The 17,255-nt window shown below is 34.9% G+C and overlaps 1 protein-coding gene across 2 annotated transcripts in view; it reads left to right on the forward strand.

The window, feature by feature from the left end:
* MSH3 (mutS homolog 3) overlaps nt 1-17,255 on the forward strand; it is a 189,729-nt gene that overhangs the window by 121,670 nt on the left and 50,804 nt on the right. For both annotated transcript variants that reach the window (XM_031966986.1, XM_031966990.1), the window contains one exon: nt 6,004-6,111. In XM_031966986.1, coding sequence (XP_031822846.1) covers nt 6,004-6,111 — 108 coding nt within the window. The remainder of the gene's footprint in view (nt 1-6,003; nt 6,112-17,255) is intronic.

A 17,255-nucleotide genomic window follows, 5' to 3' on the forward strand; every position in this document is an offset into this window, starting at 1 on the left:
AAACATATGCATGGATAATTTTCACCATTCATCCTTGCATATCCTTTTGTTCCAAATTTTTTCCCTCCCTTCCTCCCATCCCCTCCCCTAAATGGCAAATAATCCAATATATGTTAAACATGTGCAATTCTTCTTTACATAATTCCACAATTATTGTGCTATACAAGAAATATCAAATCAAAAAGGGAAAAAAATGAGAAAGAAAACAAAATGCAAGCCAATTAAATAAAAAAGTGAAAATACTGTGTTGTGATCCATACTCAGTTCCCACAGCATCTGTCTGAGTGCAGATGACTCTTCATCATAAGATCATTGGAACTGGCTTGAAGAGCCATGTAAATCAGAATTGATTATCATATAAACTAGTTGTTGCTGTGCTTACTTTGCTCTTCATCATTTTAAGTTTTTCCATAATGTTTCTGAATTCTTTATACTCATTTGGTTTTTTTTGAAGTAATATTCCACAATCATGTGCAAATTTTTTTAATTTTGGCTATCCCTTACTCAGTATGATTTTTGGCCAGCTAGGTGATGCAACAAATGGAGTGCCACGCCTGGAATCAGGCCTTCCTCACTAAGTATGTGACCCTGGGCAAGTAACTTAACTTTGTTTGCCTTTTCTTCATTTGTAAAATAAATTCAAGCAGAAATGGCAAACCACTCTAGTATTTTTGCCAAAAAAATCCCTGTCATGAAGAGCTGGATACAACTGAAATGACTAAATAATAACAATAGCAATCAATAAGTGCACTTGAATTTCTAGAGAATTCCTTGGCAAATGTTTACAAGATAATTGAACAGGTACAATAAAAGCAAAATTTAGAAAAAATTCTAGAAGGGAATAGTGGGGTAGTAATAAGTGTACTATACTTATTTTATTTTTATAATCTTAATTTTGCTTTCTTCTTTACCTCAAGCATTTCTACCTCTTTATAGACAGATCATAAGCCTTTGCCACTTTAATAGATGAGGTTTGCAATTCTCCCAGACTGAAAACCATAACTTTTTTTTTTTTTTTTTTTTTTTAAATTGGAGACATTAAGCTTTTCCTGGTTGAAGAGCATTTTGTTTAGGCATTTTTCAATTGTCTCTGATTCTTTGTGACCCCATTAGAGATTTTCTTGGCAGAGATATTAGATTGATTTCCCATTTCCTTTTCCAGCTCATTTTACAGATGAGAAAAGAAAAATAGTTAAGTGACTTGTCTAGTGTCACAGTTAATTTATAAGTGTCTGATGCAAGATTTGAACTCATGAAGTTTTCCTGACCTGGCATTATCCATTGTGTCTCCTAGTTTTAGTAGAAGTTAGTTCAGTACAATTCAACAGACACTTATTAAAAATATGTGCAAGTCATTGTTTTAGATCTTGAGGATGTTAAAAATGTGCTCAGGAGTTCTTAACTGGTGTCTGTGAATTTAGTTTTTGGAAATCTTTTGATAACTGTATTTCAATTCATAATGGAATGAAATTGGCTTTGTCTTTTTTGGGGTAATCTTACATATTTTATTTGATACATTTAAACCATTCCAAAATGGGGCCCCTGGACCTTATGAGATTGCTAAAGGGGTACATAATACAGAAAAGGTAGAGAAGCCCTCTAGACTATGCTTTTTTAGGAGCCTGCAATATAAGAAGAAAAGACATTTAACACAGATATCAGACAAAGAACAATGCAAAAAGGAGAGAATGGGACAGGAATCACTTGTTTGAAGGAATGACAATTTGACCTAAAGAACAGGTTAGCCTGGCCGGAACATAGAATATTTAAAGGTGGGTGGATGGGGATAGCATGAAATTACAAAAATAGGTAGGAACGAGCCAGTGGAAACCTTGGAATGTCTTGGTTCAAGCCTATCCTTTTTGTAATTGGTAGTGAAGATTTTCTTAGTTGAGTAATAACATTGTCTGCTATCTTTTTTGAGTCAACTACTGATTTATTACAACTTGTAATGCTTAGAAGGAAGGAAGGATAGAAATGAGAAAAAAGTCATGTAAAAATATCCTTACATCTTCAACCTGACCTATTTAAATATTTTTCACATCTAAAAGTGGAAAGGAGGAAAAAATTAAGTCCAATGATAGTGATTATAACGATTTTGTTAATTATGTTTAACCAATATAAAACAATTGTCAAAAGAAGTGACAAAAAGAATCTAAAAACTAATACTTGATTTACTGTCATTGATCTCTGCTCAGGTGGGAAATTTCATTTCTTAATGCTAGCTGTGTATGGTTACTTTTTTATGGCATCAGTAACACAAATAGTTGATGCTATCAAATCTTCAGTGACTCCTTGATCCCTTTTCTTTCAAAGTAGAACATCAAATATAGTTTATTTTATTTTTCTCTAAACCTATTATCCATACTGAAGCTTATCTGCCAGTTTTCTGTATTTTCGTATGACCTTTATGAGATCTTAGGTATCCTTTTCATCTTGTGTTTACTTTTCAGAAAATTTTGATCCAAAAGGGCTGGTTATATAAGTTGTTATTGATTAGGCAGGTCTAGACTAAAGCCTTTGACAGCAATTCTGGAAATGGATTTTTCCAGGCTGCTTCAGAGAGCATTATTTCATTAGTTTTTTTTTTTTTTGATCCATGGCCCTCTTACTACACTGTAGACTTGACTAATATATCAAAATTGGCAAGACTATCCCATGACACCCTGACAGTCAATTGCCTGGTTTTGTAGTATCTGACTCAATTTGCCTCACGTCACCTCATTTAACCCCTTGTGTTTAACCCCTTCTGGCCTAGTCCAAAGACCTTGTGTAACACCTAGCACTACTTACCAACTGAAGGAAAGAAGTCTAATACTCTTCTCTTCTCACTTTGGCAACCTTTTCAATTAAAAACAAATGAACATGTTTTGCTCTCTTCATTAGCAATTCCACTAGTTATTAGTCAGGGTTGAAGGATGAAGCAAGGAAAACTGGAATTAGCTTATTTGGATTCTTTTTAGTTTCTCTGATAAGACATTTATTAGACCAGTATGTTAAAATTAATAATTGGATGATGAATGGTTAAAACATATCACCTTATTCAGTTATCCATGTATCTCCCCCTATTGTCTCTTGCCACAGATAATCAAACATTGATTGAGCTTTAACCAGCACTCTTGCAGAGAAAACTCCCAAGAAAGAAAGGCACTGGTTGCCATGAGCACTGTTTAATGAGATGTCATATGGTCTCAGTTTTTATTTTATTTTTTCACTAACCCTGGTGAACCCAGCATCAAAGAATTGAATGCTAGTGATATAACAAGTGTATCTGTCTCTTCCTGGCATACACGTATTTGTATTATTAACATTGTTTTTGATCAGAATACTATTGGAAATAAAAGATGTCAGAAATCAGTGAGTGAAAAAGAAATGTATTTCTTGCTTGCATTCTGGGGAAAAAAAAGCTAAGTACTAGATTGTGCTCTGTTGGACTTGGAAACCTTTTCATTTGAAAATTCTTTTAAAATTGAATTATACTAGATCTAAAGCAAAGTTCAAACATGTTCACAAACAAGTAGGAAAATATTTCCCTTTCTCAGTTTAATTCATATTCATGGAACAGAGTCTAATCCAAAACTCAGATCTTTATAGCCTTAAGAACTTCTAGCATGGATTTTTTTGTTTGCCAAAGACTGAGCAATATTTATTTCACACAGATGCAGGCAATACTGAAAACATAGTATAATTTTCATTTTCTTTTTGATTTTTGGATTTATAGTGTCACTGAATATTATTAAAAGCGGAATCAAAAACCAAAATTTCCTTGAGAACACAGACTCTCTTTTGCCCTTTCTTTGTATTCCTAGCACTTAGCTTAGTGCTTATTCTTGAGTTGATTTAGTTGTATCCCAGTCTTTGTGAACCCTTTTTGGTGTTTTCTTGGCAAAGGTATTAGAGTGGTTTGCCATTTCCCTCTCTAGCTCATTTTACAGATAAGGAAACTGAGGCAAATAGGGTGAAGTGACTTGCCCAGGGTCATACAGTTGAGGCCAGATTTAAATCCATGAAGGTAAATTTTGCAGATTCCAGATCCAGTATTCTATCCATTGTCGCCTAGCTGCCCAATTTGGAACGGAGTCTTCCAAAGAAAGGAGTGGAGCCTCATGCAGATCTGGCTTTCCTTAAGTATGTGATTGTGGGAAGATTGATTACATCCAACTGTCCTCAATACTAATAATTGTCTCTAAAACAACTGTACACTATACTATACAACCATATCCACCATAGCCTATTACTCCTCTACTTTACCTGCTTCTGCAGATTTGTAAACTCAATCTAATTTTACCTTGACTTTACAGTTGTGTTAGTAGGATCCTAGATTTGGAGTTTGAAGGCACCTTGGAGGCTGTTGAGTCCAAACTCTCATTTTGTAGATGTGGAAACCAAAGGCAGAGTTTTTGTTAAATCATCGATTTGAATACTTCCTCAGATGCTTACTATTTTTTTGACTCTGAGGAAGCTATTTAATCTCAGATTTTTTATCTCTAAAATGAAGCACCTGCAAATGAAGCAAGCTGACCTCTCAAGATCCTTTCTGCTTTAAATCTATAATCTTCTGATCTTCAGTGACTTGTGTAGGTTCATGCATTTGAAGTAAGATTTCAGGTCAAGTCCTCCTGAATCTGAAGGCATTTCCATCCCCTAAGATAACACAGTAGAAATGAACACACACACACACACACACACACACACACACAATATTGTGTTGGGACTGGGATACAGATTACCCTAGGTAAAAAAAAAACAAAAACAAAAAAAAACCTGGATGCTGAGCCCCAGAAGTAGATCATAGAGCAGATGTGGAGGCATGATGTAATTATGGTGGATTTCAGCTGTCTGGACATGTGTTAGAGCATTTTTTTCCTGCTGAAAGCAGAGTAGCCTTCAAATTCTTGAGTTGCCCAATGAAAATTTCATTCTTGAGAAGGTGGAAAAACCAGTAAAGAAAGCTGTCATTTTGTAAATGATTCTGATCAATGCCAAATAAATACTGGGGACCAATATGGATATTGAAATAGAGACTGTTAGGAAGAAGACAATAAACTAATATATAGTTTATGACAGGTAATGAAGTCAGTGCTGAAAATAGTTCCATATATACACCATAGATTTTGGTAGTGTTTTTCAGAGTTCAGGAAAAGAACATGTAGAATTTAAACTCGGTTCAAGAGATGTAGGATGTTTTCAACAATGACATCCTTACAATACAAATGCAACACAACAGGTGAAAAAAGGAAATTGACAAAAAAGAAATTATCTGTGATAGTTTCAGAATGAAAAATTGAGTTTTCAAAAAAAAATTTTGTACAACCTCACACCCTAAATTTTTATTAAGATAATATATTATTAAAAATCTAAGTGTACTTTTCCCCTTCCAGTTCTAAATCTGGTATTCTCCAGTGCAAAAGTGGGAAATAATGGAGTTGTTGTTGTTGTTCATCTATCATTTTTGGAGAAATATTACATATACTGCTGTTAGACCCTCAGTTTATCAATTGGTTTCACTGACCTGGTTTTTTCCTTTTTTTAAAAATATTTGTTACCCAGAGAAGACTTTTTATTAGGTAAAGGATATGGGATACATTTTGAAATGAATGTGTTTTTAAAATAGAAAACAAATAAAAGAGTGATTTTGTTTTTTCAAAAAAGGAAATTCTTACTAGATCAAGAAATTATAATATTGGTGGGTGGTGTTGTAAAAATGGAAACATGATTTGCTTGTGTACACAGTATTTTATTAATTATATATTTATAAATATATATTATTCCACCCCCTAACAATACAAAAAAAGAACCTACATGTTCCAGTGGTTGTCTTATTAAGAAAAATAAGATGCGAGATTCAGGGGCTGTTTCTCCTGTGCATGTTGAGTATGTCCACGTGAAATAACCTAAGTTTGTGCTTCTAAAGGTTAACTAAAGGTATTATTTTTGACATGACCAGCCTAGCTGTCAAAAATCAATGTTTCACTTTTCATGTTTGTTTTTGTGCTTCTACAGTCATTTCAGTGAACACTATCACTCTTTGTGTAAAGCGGTTCATCACTTAGCAACTGTCGACTGCATTTTCTCACTGGCCAAGGTCGCTAAGCAAGGAGATTATTGCAGGTAATCTGTTTTACTTATGTCTCTTTTTTATTGTTTTAAATCAGTTAGTCATTCCTCCTCTCTCTTTTAGAGTTTTATTTAAAAAGTAAAATTACTCATTTATTTGATGTGTGATATGTGTATCATACATCTGACATTGTTTTACTAATAGGGATGAATAGCTCATGCTTATCATCTCATAAAGTACCTCAGTACTCAAACTAGGGATTTTTTGAGGCTATATCTACCTATTTTGCCCAGGCTGGCAGTAGAGCACTCAGATTCCTCTACTAATTAGCTTGGAAACTTTGACCTCTTCCATTTCTGGCCTGAGCTGCTTTATTCCTCCAGAGGCAACCTGATGGTCTGTCCATCCTCCTTAGTCACTCCGGGGCGGGGGAGGAGGGGCGGTCTCATCATATTGATGCTGGATGTTAGTATGGACCTCCAATCAGTTTTAGATGTTCTTATTAAGTTTAAAACTCCCTAGTTCAAGCAGCTTCCATAGTAGTAAAGGATTACAAATGTGTACCATACCTTGATCAAGACAAGACTTTTATTGTAATTTAAGCAAGTCACCTTCTATAAAAGCAATTTGAATGGTTCTTATTATGTGAAAAAATGCTTTGCTCTTTATTCCCTTTGTTTACAGTATTAAGGGAAATCATCAAGACTTAAATATTATTTTAGGATGACATCTGTGATTTTTAAAGTTTCAGTAGATAAATTGGAAGATGGATGATGTATTGCCATACTGTGAGCTGAAGCCCTAAATCCCTCCTATTACTCATGGAGAGATAATGTTTAAAGAAACTTAACCATACATGTCTCTAGAGCGAGTCACCCCAAGTCATAGAGCTAATGAGTAGCTGAATCCAGGCCTTCCAGCTCCAAGTCTGGTGCTCTTTTTATTATGCAGTGTTGCTTCTATCACAGGGATAAAAGTTGATAAGATTTTTCTTGGCTTCCTTCTTTTTCCCTTACTTTGCTTCTCAATCAGTAAATCTATAAATATTTATTCAGCACCCACTTTCCATGTGTCAAGCATTGTGCTAAGTGCTAGAGATACACAAAAAGGCAAAAGACAATTTCTGCCCTCAAGGGGCTCACAATATAAATGAAGGAGAAAATATTCAAACAGATGTACACACAAGCTGTGAACAGGATAAAAAGGAGAAAAAAATGAGAGTGAAGGCAATAGAATTAAGAGGGATTGGGAAGGCTTCTTATAGAAAGCAGGGTTTTAGCTGGGACATAAAGGATGTCAGTAATCAGAGATGAGGAGGGAGAAGAGTGTTTTAGTCATGGAGATAGTGAGAAAGAATGCTGGAGCCAAGATATGGAGTGTTTAAATGTGGAACAGCCACAAGGTTATGATGGCTGAATAGAAGATGGACTAGAGTAGGGAGAGAGACTTCCAGGCAGACAGATATCACCTCCTATTGGTATTATAGTTGTACCAGATGACACAAAGTATGTGTGTGTATACACATTTAGTATTTTAGCAGAGTGCTTTACGTAATAATTTTATTCTCATAGGAACTTTGTTATTACAGATATTTAGTGCAGGTATAATTGACCGAATTAGAATATTAGAGTTGAAAAGGTCCTGAAAGATTATCTCTTCCCACACTCTTATTTTCTAAATTAGGAAATTGTGATTCATTGAGCATAAGTGACTTGCCTGTGATCACAGAGCTAGTAAGTATCAGAGAAGGTGTTTGAACCAGATCTTCTTGACATTATAGCTGTTTGTTTCTCCCTAAACCAAGCTACCACTGATGACCATTCCAACTCCTTCAAGAAGAGTTGGAACATACTAGTTATGAGCATCAGAAGACATAAAAGTACATTCCAAAGCTGTTTTAGAGCCAAAAGCAGAGATAAAATGCCTGAATATAAGAGAAGACAGAGATGAAATAAGGTGGGAGAATATCTTCAGAAGTGCAGAACACTGGATTAAGAAGAGGAATGGCCTCAGTCTGTGTGCTTTGGACACATGTTTAGAAAGATACATCTGATACTTTTGATTTAGGAGAGACTGATTTTTCTGCCATGTAAAGGTTCTTGGGCAGCTGGGTGGCACAATGGATAGAGAGCCAGGCCTGAAGTCTCATCTTCCTGAGTTCAAATCCTGTCTCACACAATTACTAGCTGTGTGACCGTGGAAAAGTCATTTAACTGTTTGCCTCAGTTTCCTCATCTGAAAAATGAACTAGAAAAGGAAATTGCAAACCACTCTAGCATATTTGCCACGGAAATCCCAAATGGGATCATGAAGGGTCAGACAAGATTGAAATTACTGAATAGCAACAAGGGTTCTTGAGTTTCTTAAAACCCTCACTTGAGTTAAGGAGAAGAAAAATTTATTGCATAATTTATAATAAATGATAAACATGCAGGTTGAAATAGTTTGTATAAACAGTGAAAATACATCCCATACCATCTTGTTATCTAGGATACAAATTAGTTTTTGACTTTTCCACCAACCAAAAATAATGACCTTCTTTTGACTCTGTTACAAAGAACCTATAGAGATTTTTCCTTTAGCACCTTCTTTTTATAGGTGAGGGGAATTGAGGTCAGCGAAGTTTTGCAGCTTGTATTCTGACTCCAACTCTCATGCTTTATTTACAACACATTGAATATCTATGATTTGCAGGATGTGAGATGGACCTTTCAATTTGGGACTCCTTGGACAGCAAGTTTTTTGTTATCATATTTAGAGGACAAAACAAGTAAAATCTTATTCACTTTTGAAAGATTAAATAATTCACAGCTCTAAATGGTTTTGAGGTTTTATATTGATAAGGAACATGTTTCTCAATTAAGTTTAATAAGGAATGATCATGTAAATGTTCTCCCAGAACAGAAAGGCCAGTGATTTTTTTTAAAAGACCACTTAAAGGAATAGACCAATTTGAAATTCCTTATTATTCTAAAATGTTGGTAAGTAAAATGGTTTTTCATTTGTCCTTCCAACCGATGAAAGAAATTTCAAAATTGTTTCATGTACCAGCAAACATCCTAAATCTTAGTGGTTTCTATACAGAATATATTAAGAAAATATTTTTAAAATCATTTTAATTGTTAACAGTTACTATTTTTTGTATTGTAAAATAAAAAATTAATTCAAGAATTAAGACAACGCTGAGATACCACTACACACCTCTCAGATTGAGTAATTTTCTCCTGGCTCTGCTCATTTCACTCAGCATCAATTCATGCAAGTCTCTCCAGACCTCTCTGAAATCATACTGTTGGTCATTTCATAACGAACAAGAGTATTCTCATACTCTTGAGAGTATCTCATACATATATGAGATGATTCAAACCAGTTCCACTTGTTCAGTGATGAAGAAAACCATGTACACCCAGAGAGAGGCCTGTAGCAACTGATTGTGGATCACAGCATAGCATTCTCACTCTTCTGAAAAAAAAATATGAATGCAAGATGACTTCAGAAACATTTTAGTTTCAATTTGAGGGTTACAAGAACAAGATGATATTTTAGATACTTTCCCCAGTTCTCATTAATTGTGGGGGAAAAAACTAACCAAACCAGAAAGAGGAATCATATTAGTCATAGAGCAATTGCAGAGGAATCATAAGTCAAGGAAGGATGGAGACAAATCACTGCCAGTATCTTGGGCCACTACTTATTCTCAGACTCTACTGGAGAAAGCCTGAGAGACCCCAAGAGTAATGGGGTTACTATTGCTCCCCAGATGATCAGTTCTGCCATCAGGGAGCAGTTATTTATAAAAGGGTGCCATTGTCCTCACCAACATCAATCATTGACCAGCTGCCACTGATGATTGGTCAGCCCAAGAGACTTGGAAATACCATTGCTTCCAAGACTTATCAAGTCTTTTGTTTTCTCCATCCTTAAAACCAGTCATGATACCATAAAGCAGCATTTTTGAAGATGTGACATCTGCAGGTGCTTTAGCCCATGGCTCTTCAGCAATCACAGCCAAGAAAAACCCAGAGTGGAGTAATTTCTCATCATCAAAATTCTTGATATTGTCAGATGTTTAAGAATTAGAAAAAGATATAATTTCATTAATGGTAACATTACACCCAATATATGATACTTCAGAAAAAGCCAAAAACAAACCCTAGAGAAGAAGATGCATTACCATTTGCTTTATCACTACACCCTGAAAATTATGGGACCATACAATCTAAATTGTAATTGAAACCTCTTACCTTGAGATCAGGGATCATCTCCACTTTTCTATTTGTATCCTCAGTACTTAGCACAGTAATTTGCTCTGTGCAGATTTATAATGTTTTCTAATATATTCACATATATATATGTGTGTATGTGTTTATAATTATTTATAGTGCTTTGCATTTCATTTTTTCATTCAGAGACCCTCAACAAGATAAAATCTTTATGAAGTAAAAAAAAAATTAATTGTAATGCTTAAAATGTACATAGTATCCCTTCCTGAAAATAGGATTTATGCTCCCAGAAGACATGCATAAAACTGATGGACAGGCTCATGCCCATGGCTTATATTAGATTCTCTTGCTGGAAGCTGCTGAAATTTTGCAGGCACACTTTAGTCCTTTTCTGCTTCCCCCAGCAAGAAGCTGCAGATACACATTTTGTTTTTAAAATCCTATATGTAAAGGAATAGAGAAAAACCAATGCTGCCTTCTTCTTGAGATGGTCCTAGATTAAGGACATTCTCAGCACATTCTTCCCATACTCTCTCTCCTGCAAAAAATGGCAGACATTCACCTCATTAATCTCAAAGTAGGATAAAGAGAGTTGATGGAGTAACAAGGGCAAGGGGCCAGAGTGGCTAGTCTGGGCCTGAAGAAATGGGAACTGAAACTCAACTAGAATCAATCCATCTTGAACTACTTGGGTCTGGGCAGAGACTGGTGATACCTAAACCTAAATCTGAATGAAACCATAACTAAGGCTAAGGCAGCTTTGCAATACAGTCTTAAAGATGTTCCTATTTGCAGTTCAGGGAGGAAACAAAAGACTTAGGAAAAGGAAAATTGTGCTAAGTGCTTGGAATATACAATAAGGCAAAAGACAATTTCTGCCCTCAAGTACTATTATTATCCCCATTTTGCAAATGAGAAAACTGAGGCAAGCAGAAAGGTTAGGTGACTTGTCTAGGACCCTGCAGCTAGTTTGTGTCTGAGAGTGAATTTAAAATCATATCTTTCTGATACCAGCCCCAGAGCTTTATCCATTTTACCATCAAGCTATCCCATAAGCATAAGCAGATTAATCAACAGAAAGGATCCTAAAACTAAAAAGAACATTCAGTACTAATTCCTCAAAGAAATGCTATAACTCTCTTAACAAATATTATAAGACAAAGTGAAAAAAATTCACATATCTGTAAAATACCAAAAGAGTGCAAAAAACAAGAAGAAATTATACAAGAGTTCAGAAAAAGAAATGAAATACATGAAAGGAGAAATTTGGAATGAATATTTGTCTGAATTTTTAACTCTAAAGGTAGAAATTTTAAAAACTCAGTAGACTAGGGAAAAAAAAATCAAATCTATGGTGGGGAGTTTCCTCTAAGAAAGAAAAGAGAAAACAATAGATTTAATATGTAAAATATTGATGTGAAGAAAAATCTGTTGAAAGAGAAGCTAACAATGGAAGAAAACATAAAACGTTCACTTTGATGATAGGATGTATAAAGATAACATAACGATCACAGGTCTCCCAGAAGACTATGATTAAATAAACTAAAATACCCCAAACACCTTATTGCAAAAAATAATATGAAAACTCTATGGAACTTCTGAATGTAGATAGCAAAATACAAATTAGAAGAATCCAGTAATCTTAAGACAAAAGCAAGCAAAAAACTTCTCTGTATATCACACTCCAAAATACAGTGTGTTATATTAATGATTCCAGTGACACTAAGTTCTGCAGTCAGCCAGGATGAAGAATTTTAAATTCGAATACCAGGATTATTTAAAAGTCACCAGAAACGATGCCCGGGGTGGGGTGAGGGGTTGAGGGGGAGGAAGGAAAGGAGGAAGGAATAGTTTATTCTGGGAAGCAAAGAAGCTCATTCTAAAACTTTGAATGACAAACTCTGCTAACATGTATCTAATCATCAGTGGGGGAAAAAAAAGTTATCATTCAATTAAAGAGACATTCCTTCTCTCCTCTCAAAGAAAAAGATATGAAGAGAGAATATTTGACTTGAAAACACCCCAGACAGTAAGACACAAGAAAGGCAAATAAGTATAATTACAAAGGAAAGAATAAATAATGAAAGTACTTACCCTCATGTTTAGAGGCATTTTTTTTTTTTTTTAACAGAGAGGAAGGGAAAAAAAAGAACTGTCCTGCATTTAAAAAAAACAGGGTGAGGTATTAAGGGAGTCATCAAGATTTTTAAAAATACATAAAGATATAAAGATGCTAAGCGAAATTTTAAGAAAAAGAGATGAAAGTACAAGGGGAGAACTAACCTTTTATAGGCGAATAAGTGTATTTTATGAGTCAAAATTAGAGAATGAAAGAGCCCATAAATGGGGAGAAGGAAGATAGAAAACAGCAGCAATTGCATAATATGCACTCTTATAAATCCATGAATGAACAATGAAGTATTTATGAGTTTCAGCAAGAAGAGGGGTTATAGAAGAATGGGAAATGACACAAAAAAGGAGAGATTGAAACTGTCAGTGAAAGGGGAGAGTCTTAATTCAGTTCAGGTAGGTGCCCCTGTAAACCTCATGGTGTTTTGAATCTCAGGAAAGTTGGCATTTACAATGCCTCTTCTAAGGGTTGGGTTTCCTTGAACAACATCTTATCTCATGAAAAGGGATATGAAAGTTCCTAGATATCCAGTTAGCACCCAGAAAAGTATAGGAGATATGTATCCTTAAATGATATGACATAGTCAATGGAAAGATCTTATAGGGCCAGGATATTGGTAGAACAGGAGCAGTGGGAATTACTTCTTCCCATATATATTTATCCCTAAGTCCCACCACACATGTACTCACTACTATAATACTAGCCAGGACTGTTGCGAGAAAGTAGATTATGGTGCAAACTTACTTAACTAGAAAGGCAGAAAGATGTAACTCCTTAAGTAAAAGAAAGGAAAAAGGGGCTATAAATAAAATCCCAAAACTAAGTAAATAATTGACAAACTGGAGTAAACATGAGAAAAGTTGGGAAGAGAGTATATTGGAATGGGGTCACATCATGGTACATTAACCAAAACTAAATGTATGGACAACATATTGACTTAAAAAAAAAAAAGAGAGAGAGAGAGAGAGAGAAAGACTTTTATTTATTTTTTATTTTTTAATAGCTTTTTATTTACAAGTTATATGCATGGGTAATTTTATAGCATTGACAATTGCCAACTTTTTGTTCCAATTTTTCCCCTCCTTCCCCTCACCCCTTCCTCTAGATGGCAGGATGACCAATACATGTTAAATATATCAGAGTATAAATTAAATACAAAATAAGTATACATGTCCAAACCATTATTTTGCTGTACAAAAAGAATCAGACTCTGAAATATTGTACAGTTAGCTTGTGAAGGAAATCAAAAATGCAGGGGCAAAAATATAGGGATTGGGAATTCGATGTAATGGTTTTTAGTCATGTCCCAGAATTTTTTCACTGGGTGTAGCTGTTTCAGTTCATTATTGCTCCATTAGAACTGATTTGGTTCATCTCATTGCTGAAGATGGCCACGTCCATCAGAATTGATCATCATATAGTATTGTTGTTGAAGTATATAATGATCTCCTGGTCTTGCTCATTTCACTTAGCATCAGTTCGTGTAAGTCTCTCCAGGCCTTTCTGAAATCATCCTGTTGGTCGTATAGGACTGTAAACAGTTAACTCCTTTATGATATCCCTTTCTTGATTACCTCCTTATGCTTCTCCTGAGTCCTATATTTGAAAATTAAATTTTCTATTCATCTCTGGTCTTTTCATCATGAATGCTGGAAAGTCCTGTATTTCATTGAATTTCCACCTTTTTTCCCTGAAGGATTTTACTCATTTTTGTTGCAGTAGATGTACTTCTAGTGCCATTGTTTTCCAGAATATCATGTTACAAGGCCTTTGGTCCTTTAATGTGGAAATTGCTAAATCTTGTGTCACCTTAACTGTGGCTCCACAATATTTGAATTGTTTCTTTCTGGATGCTTGCAGTATTTTCTCTTTGACTTGGAAGTTATGGAATTTGGCTATAATATTCCTGGGAGATTTCATTTTTGGATCTCTTTTCAGGAGATGATCTATGGATTCTTTCAGTTTCTATTTTGCCCTCTGGTTCTAGAATATCAGTACACTCTTCCTTGATAATTTTTTGAAAAATGATGTCCATATTCTTTTTTTTGATCATAGGTTTCAGGTAGGCCAATAATTTTTAAATTACCTCTCCTGGATCTGTTTTCTAGGTCAGTTGGTTTTCCAATGAGATATTTCACTTTTTTTTTTCTTTTTTTGATCTTGCTTTATTGTATCTTGGTTTATCATAAAGTCATTAGCTTCAGTTTTCTCAATTCTAATTTTTAAGGAATTATTTTCCTCAGTGAGCTTTTGTATCTCATTTCTCACTTAGCCAATTTTGCTTTTTAAGACCTTTTTCTCCTTTAACTTTTAGTATTTCCTTTTGCACCACTCTCAATTCTCTTCCTAATTTTTCCTCTGTCTCTCATATTTGATTTTCAAAATCCATTTTCAAAATTCAAAATCCAATAGTCTGAGACCAATTCTTCTTTTTCTTGAAGGCTTTGGATTTTCTTATCTTCTTCTGAGTGCGTGTTTTGGTCTTCCTTGTTCACCATAATAACTTTCTATTGTCAGAAACTTTTTCTGTTGTTTGCACATTTTCCTAGCCTCTTACTTGATTTTTAACTCTTTGTTAAAGTAGGTCTCTACCTAAAGTAGGTTAAAGTAGGTTTCCATGGTGGAGGGTACACTGTCCCAAGCTTTAAGAGATTTTGTGCAGCTGTTTTCAGAGATCCTTCTCTGGATCTGACCACCAGCCCTCTTTTCTGCCCTGGAAATGCTAGACATGTCCCTGCCTCACTATACCTTTAAGATCCAGTGTGCTAAAGCTACAGAGTCCCGCTTTGCTGGTGCTGGAGGTGTGCTGGAATTGCTTGATGGATTTCCATCCTGTTGCCATAGATCTTCTTTTGCTGACTTTTCAAGTCCACTTTGGTGTCTCTGGTCTGAGAGGTCTGGAAAACATCTACCTCTGATTTTGAAGTCTCTAGATCCATTCATGCTTTGCTGCATGGGCCTGGGACTGGGATTGGGACTGGGCCAGGGGCTAGGGCTGGGATTGCGCTGGTATGGCCTGTACCTGGACTGTGTACTGGATTCCTACCCTAGTGTCATAGACCTCCCCACTGATCCAAGTTGCCTTCGGCTAGAAAATGTTCTACTCTGTCTTTTGGGGTATTCTGATGCTCTAAAATATGTTTTAGTGTCATTTAAAGGAATTTAGAACAGTTTGGGGGAGAGGTTGGGTTAGTTCTTACCTTTACTCCACCAGCTTGACATTGCTTGGAAATCAAAATCTTATAAAAGCGAACATTGAAAACTATTTTTAAAAGTAAATAGAAAAAATTAAAGTGTTACTAAGTGAAAGAAAAAATCACAAAAAAAGAAAAATAATAAACAAGTAAAGTTGAAAGGGGAAAGGCATTATTTAACTGAAAGGGAAAAAAGATATAACTTATTAAATAAAGGAAAGGAAACGTAAAGTAAAATCTCCAAAGTATGGAAAGGCTTCACAATCTTAAGTGGGGGTAGGTCACTCAGGGTAGAGAGTCTGTAGCACAGAAGTTATACTATTGTACCTTGAGGAAGACTAATTGTAGGGATAACATATTGACTTAAAAAGGAAAGGGATTTTTTTTTAATTTTTAAAAAAATACTGGAGACTACAGAAGAAAATCTTCAAAAACAAAATTTGGAGGAAAATTACAAGTCTGATAACATTCATAATTTTACAAGTGAATTAAACACTAAATATAATAAAATCAAAGTTACAAACTAGATTAAAAAACAAAACTGTACAATATGTAAAAACATATCTACAGTCAATATGAGAGGATGGAATTACATTTACTATGTTCCAGATAAATCCAAAAAAGCAGGAATGTAATTATGTTATCAGAGCAAAAATAAAAATTTACTTTATCACTAGAGATGAAGAAATTCTATTTAAGCTTAAACAGACCATAAATAATGAATTAATATCAATATTAATGTTCCAAATTGTACAGGAGCTATATCATTATGTTACAATTAACTGAATTTCTAAAAGAATAGCTTGGCATTTGGGGTTTTCTTGGTAAAGGTACTAGAATAGTTTGCTGTTTTCTTTTTCAGCTTGTTTTATAGATTTGAACTTGGGAAGATGAATCTTCCCGATTCCAGGCTTGGCATTCTATTTACTGTACCACCTAGCACCCACTGTGTGTCAAATACTACGAATACTGTTAATATAAAATAAGACAATCCCTGCCCTCAATGAACTCGTAATATAATGGGGGGAGAGAACACACAAGACAATGCAGAAAAGAGGATAGGAAGACACTGTCATTTTCTATGGAATTGATCCAGATAGAGCAGCAGATGCAGAGTAAATAAAAGTTTCTGTCCTTCATAAAGGTCGGAATTGAGAGTTTTGTCTTCCATTCTCCAACCAAATCAAAGGGGAGAGGAGGCTGAGGGAGGTAATGTTGGTCAAGCTTGAGTTAGTAGCATGATGATGAGATTAGAGGTGAAGAGTTTAACCTGGCTTGGGTTGCAGGGGAATGGTGAACTAAAGCTTTGGGAGATCAAGGAAGTAAGGGCTTGAGGGAGCAGCTAGATGGTACAATGAATAGAGTACTGAGGTCACAAAAAGCCTGACATGACTGAAAACAACTAGAAATAGGCCTTGAGAGACAAAATGATCATAATAGGGAATAAAACCTTTATTTGAATATTGAATAAGTGCTTTTTCCATAATACCATGATTCTTTGAGCATTTTTTAAATTATCATTTTTTTATAACTAAGATGACCTTTGTATTTAAACCATATTATTTAAATGTTTTATTTTGTTTTGTTTTGTTTTGGTAAGGTGATTGGGGTTGAGTGACTTGCCCAGAGTTACATAACTAGTTAAGTGT

This window comes from Sarcophilus harrisii, chromosome 1 (assembly GCF_902635505.1).
Source record: "Sarcophilus harrisii chromosome 1, mSarHar1.11, whole genome shotgun sequence".
NCBI lineage: Eukaryota > Metazoa > Chordata > Mammalia > Dasyuromorphia > Dasyuridae > Sarcophilus > Sarcophilus harrisii.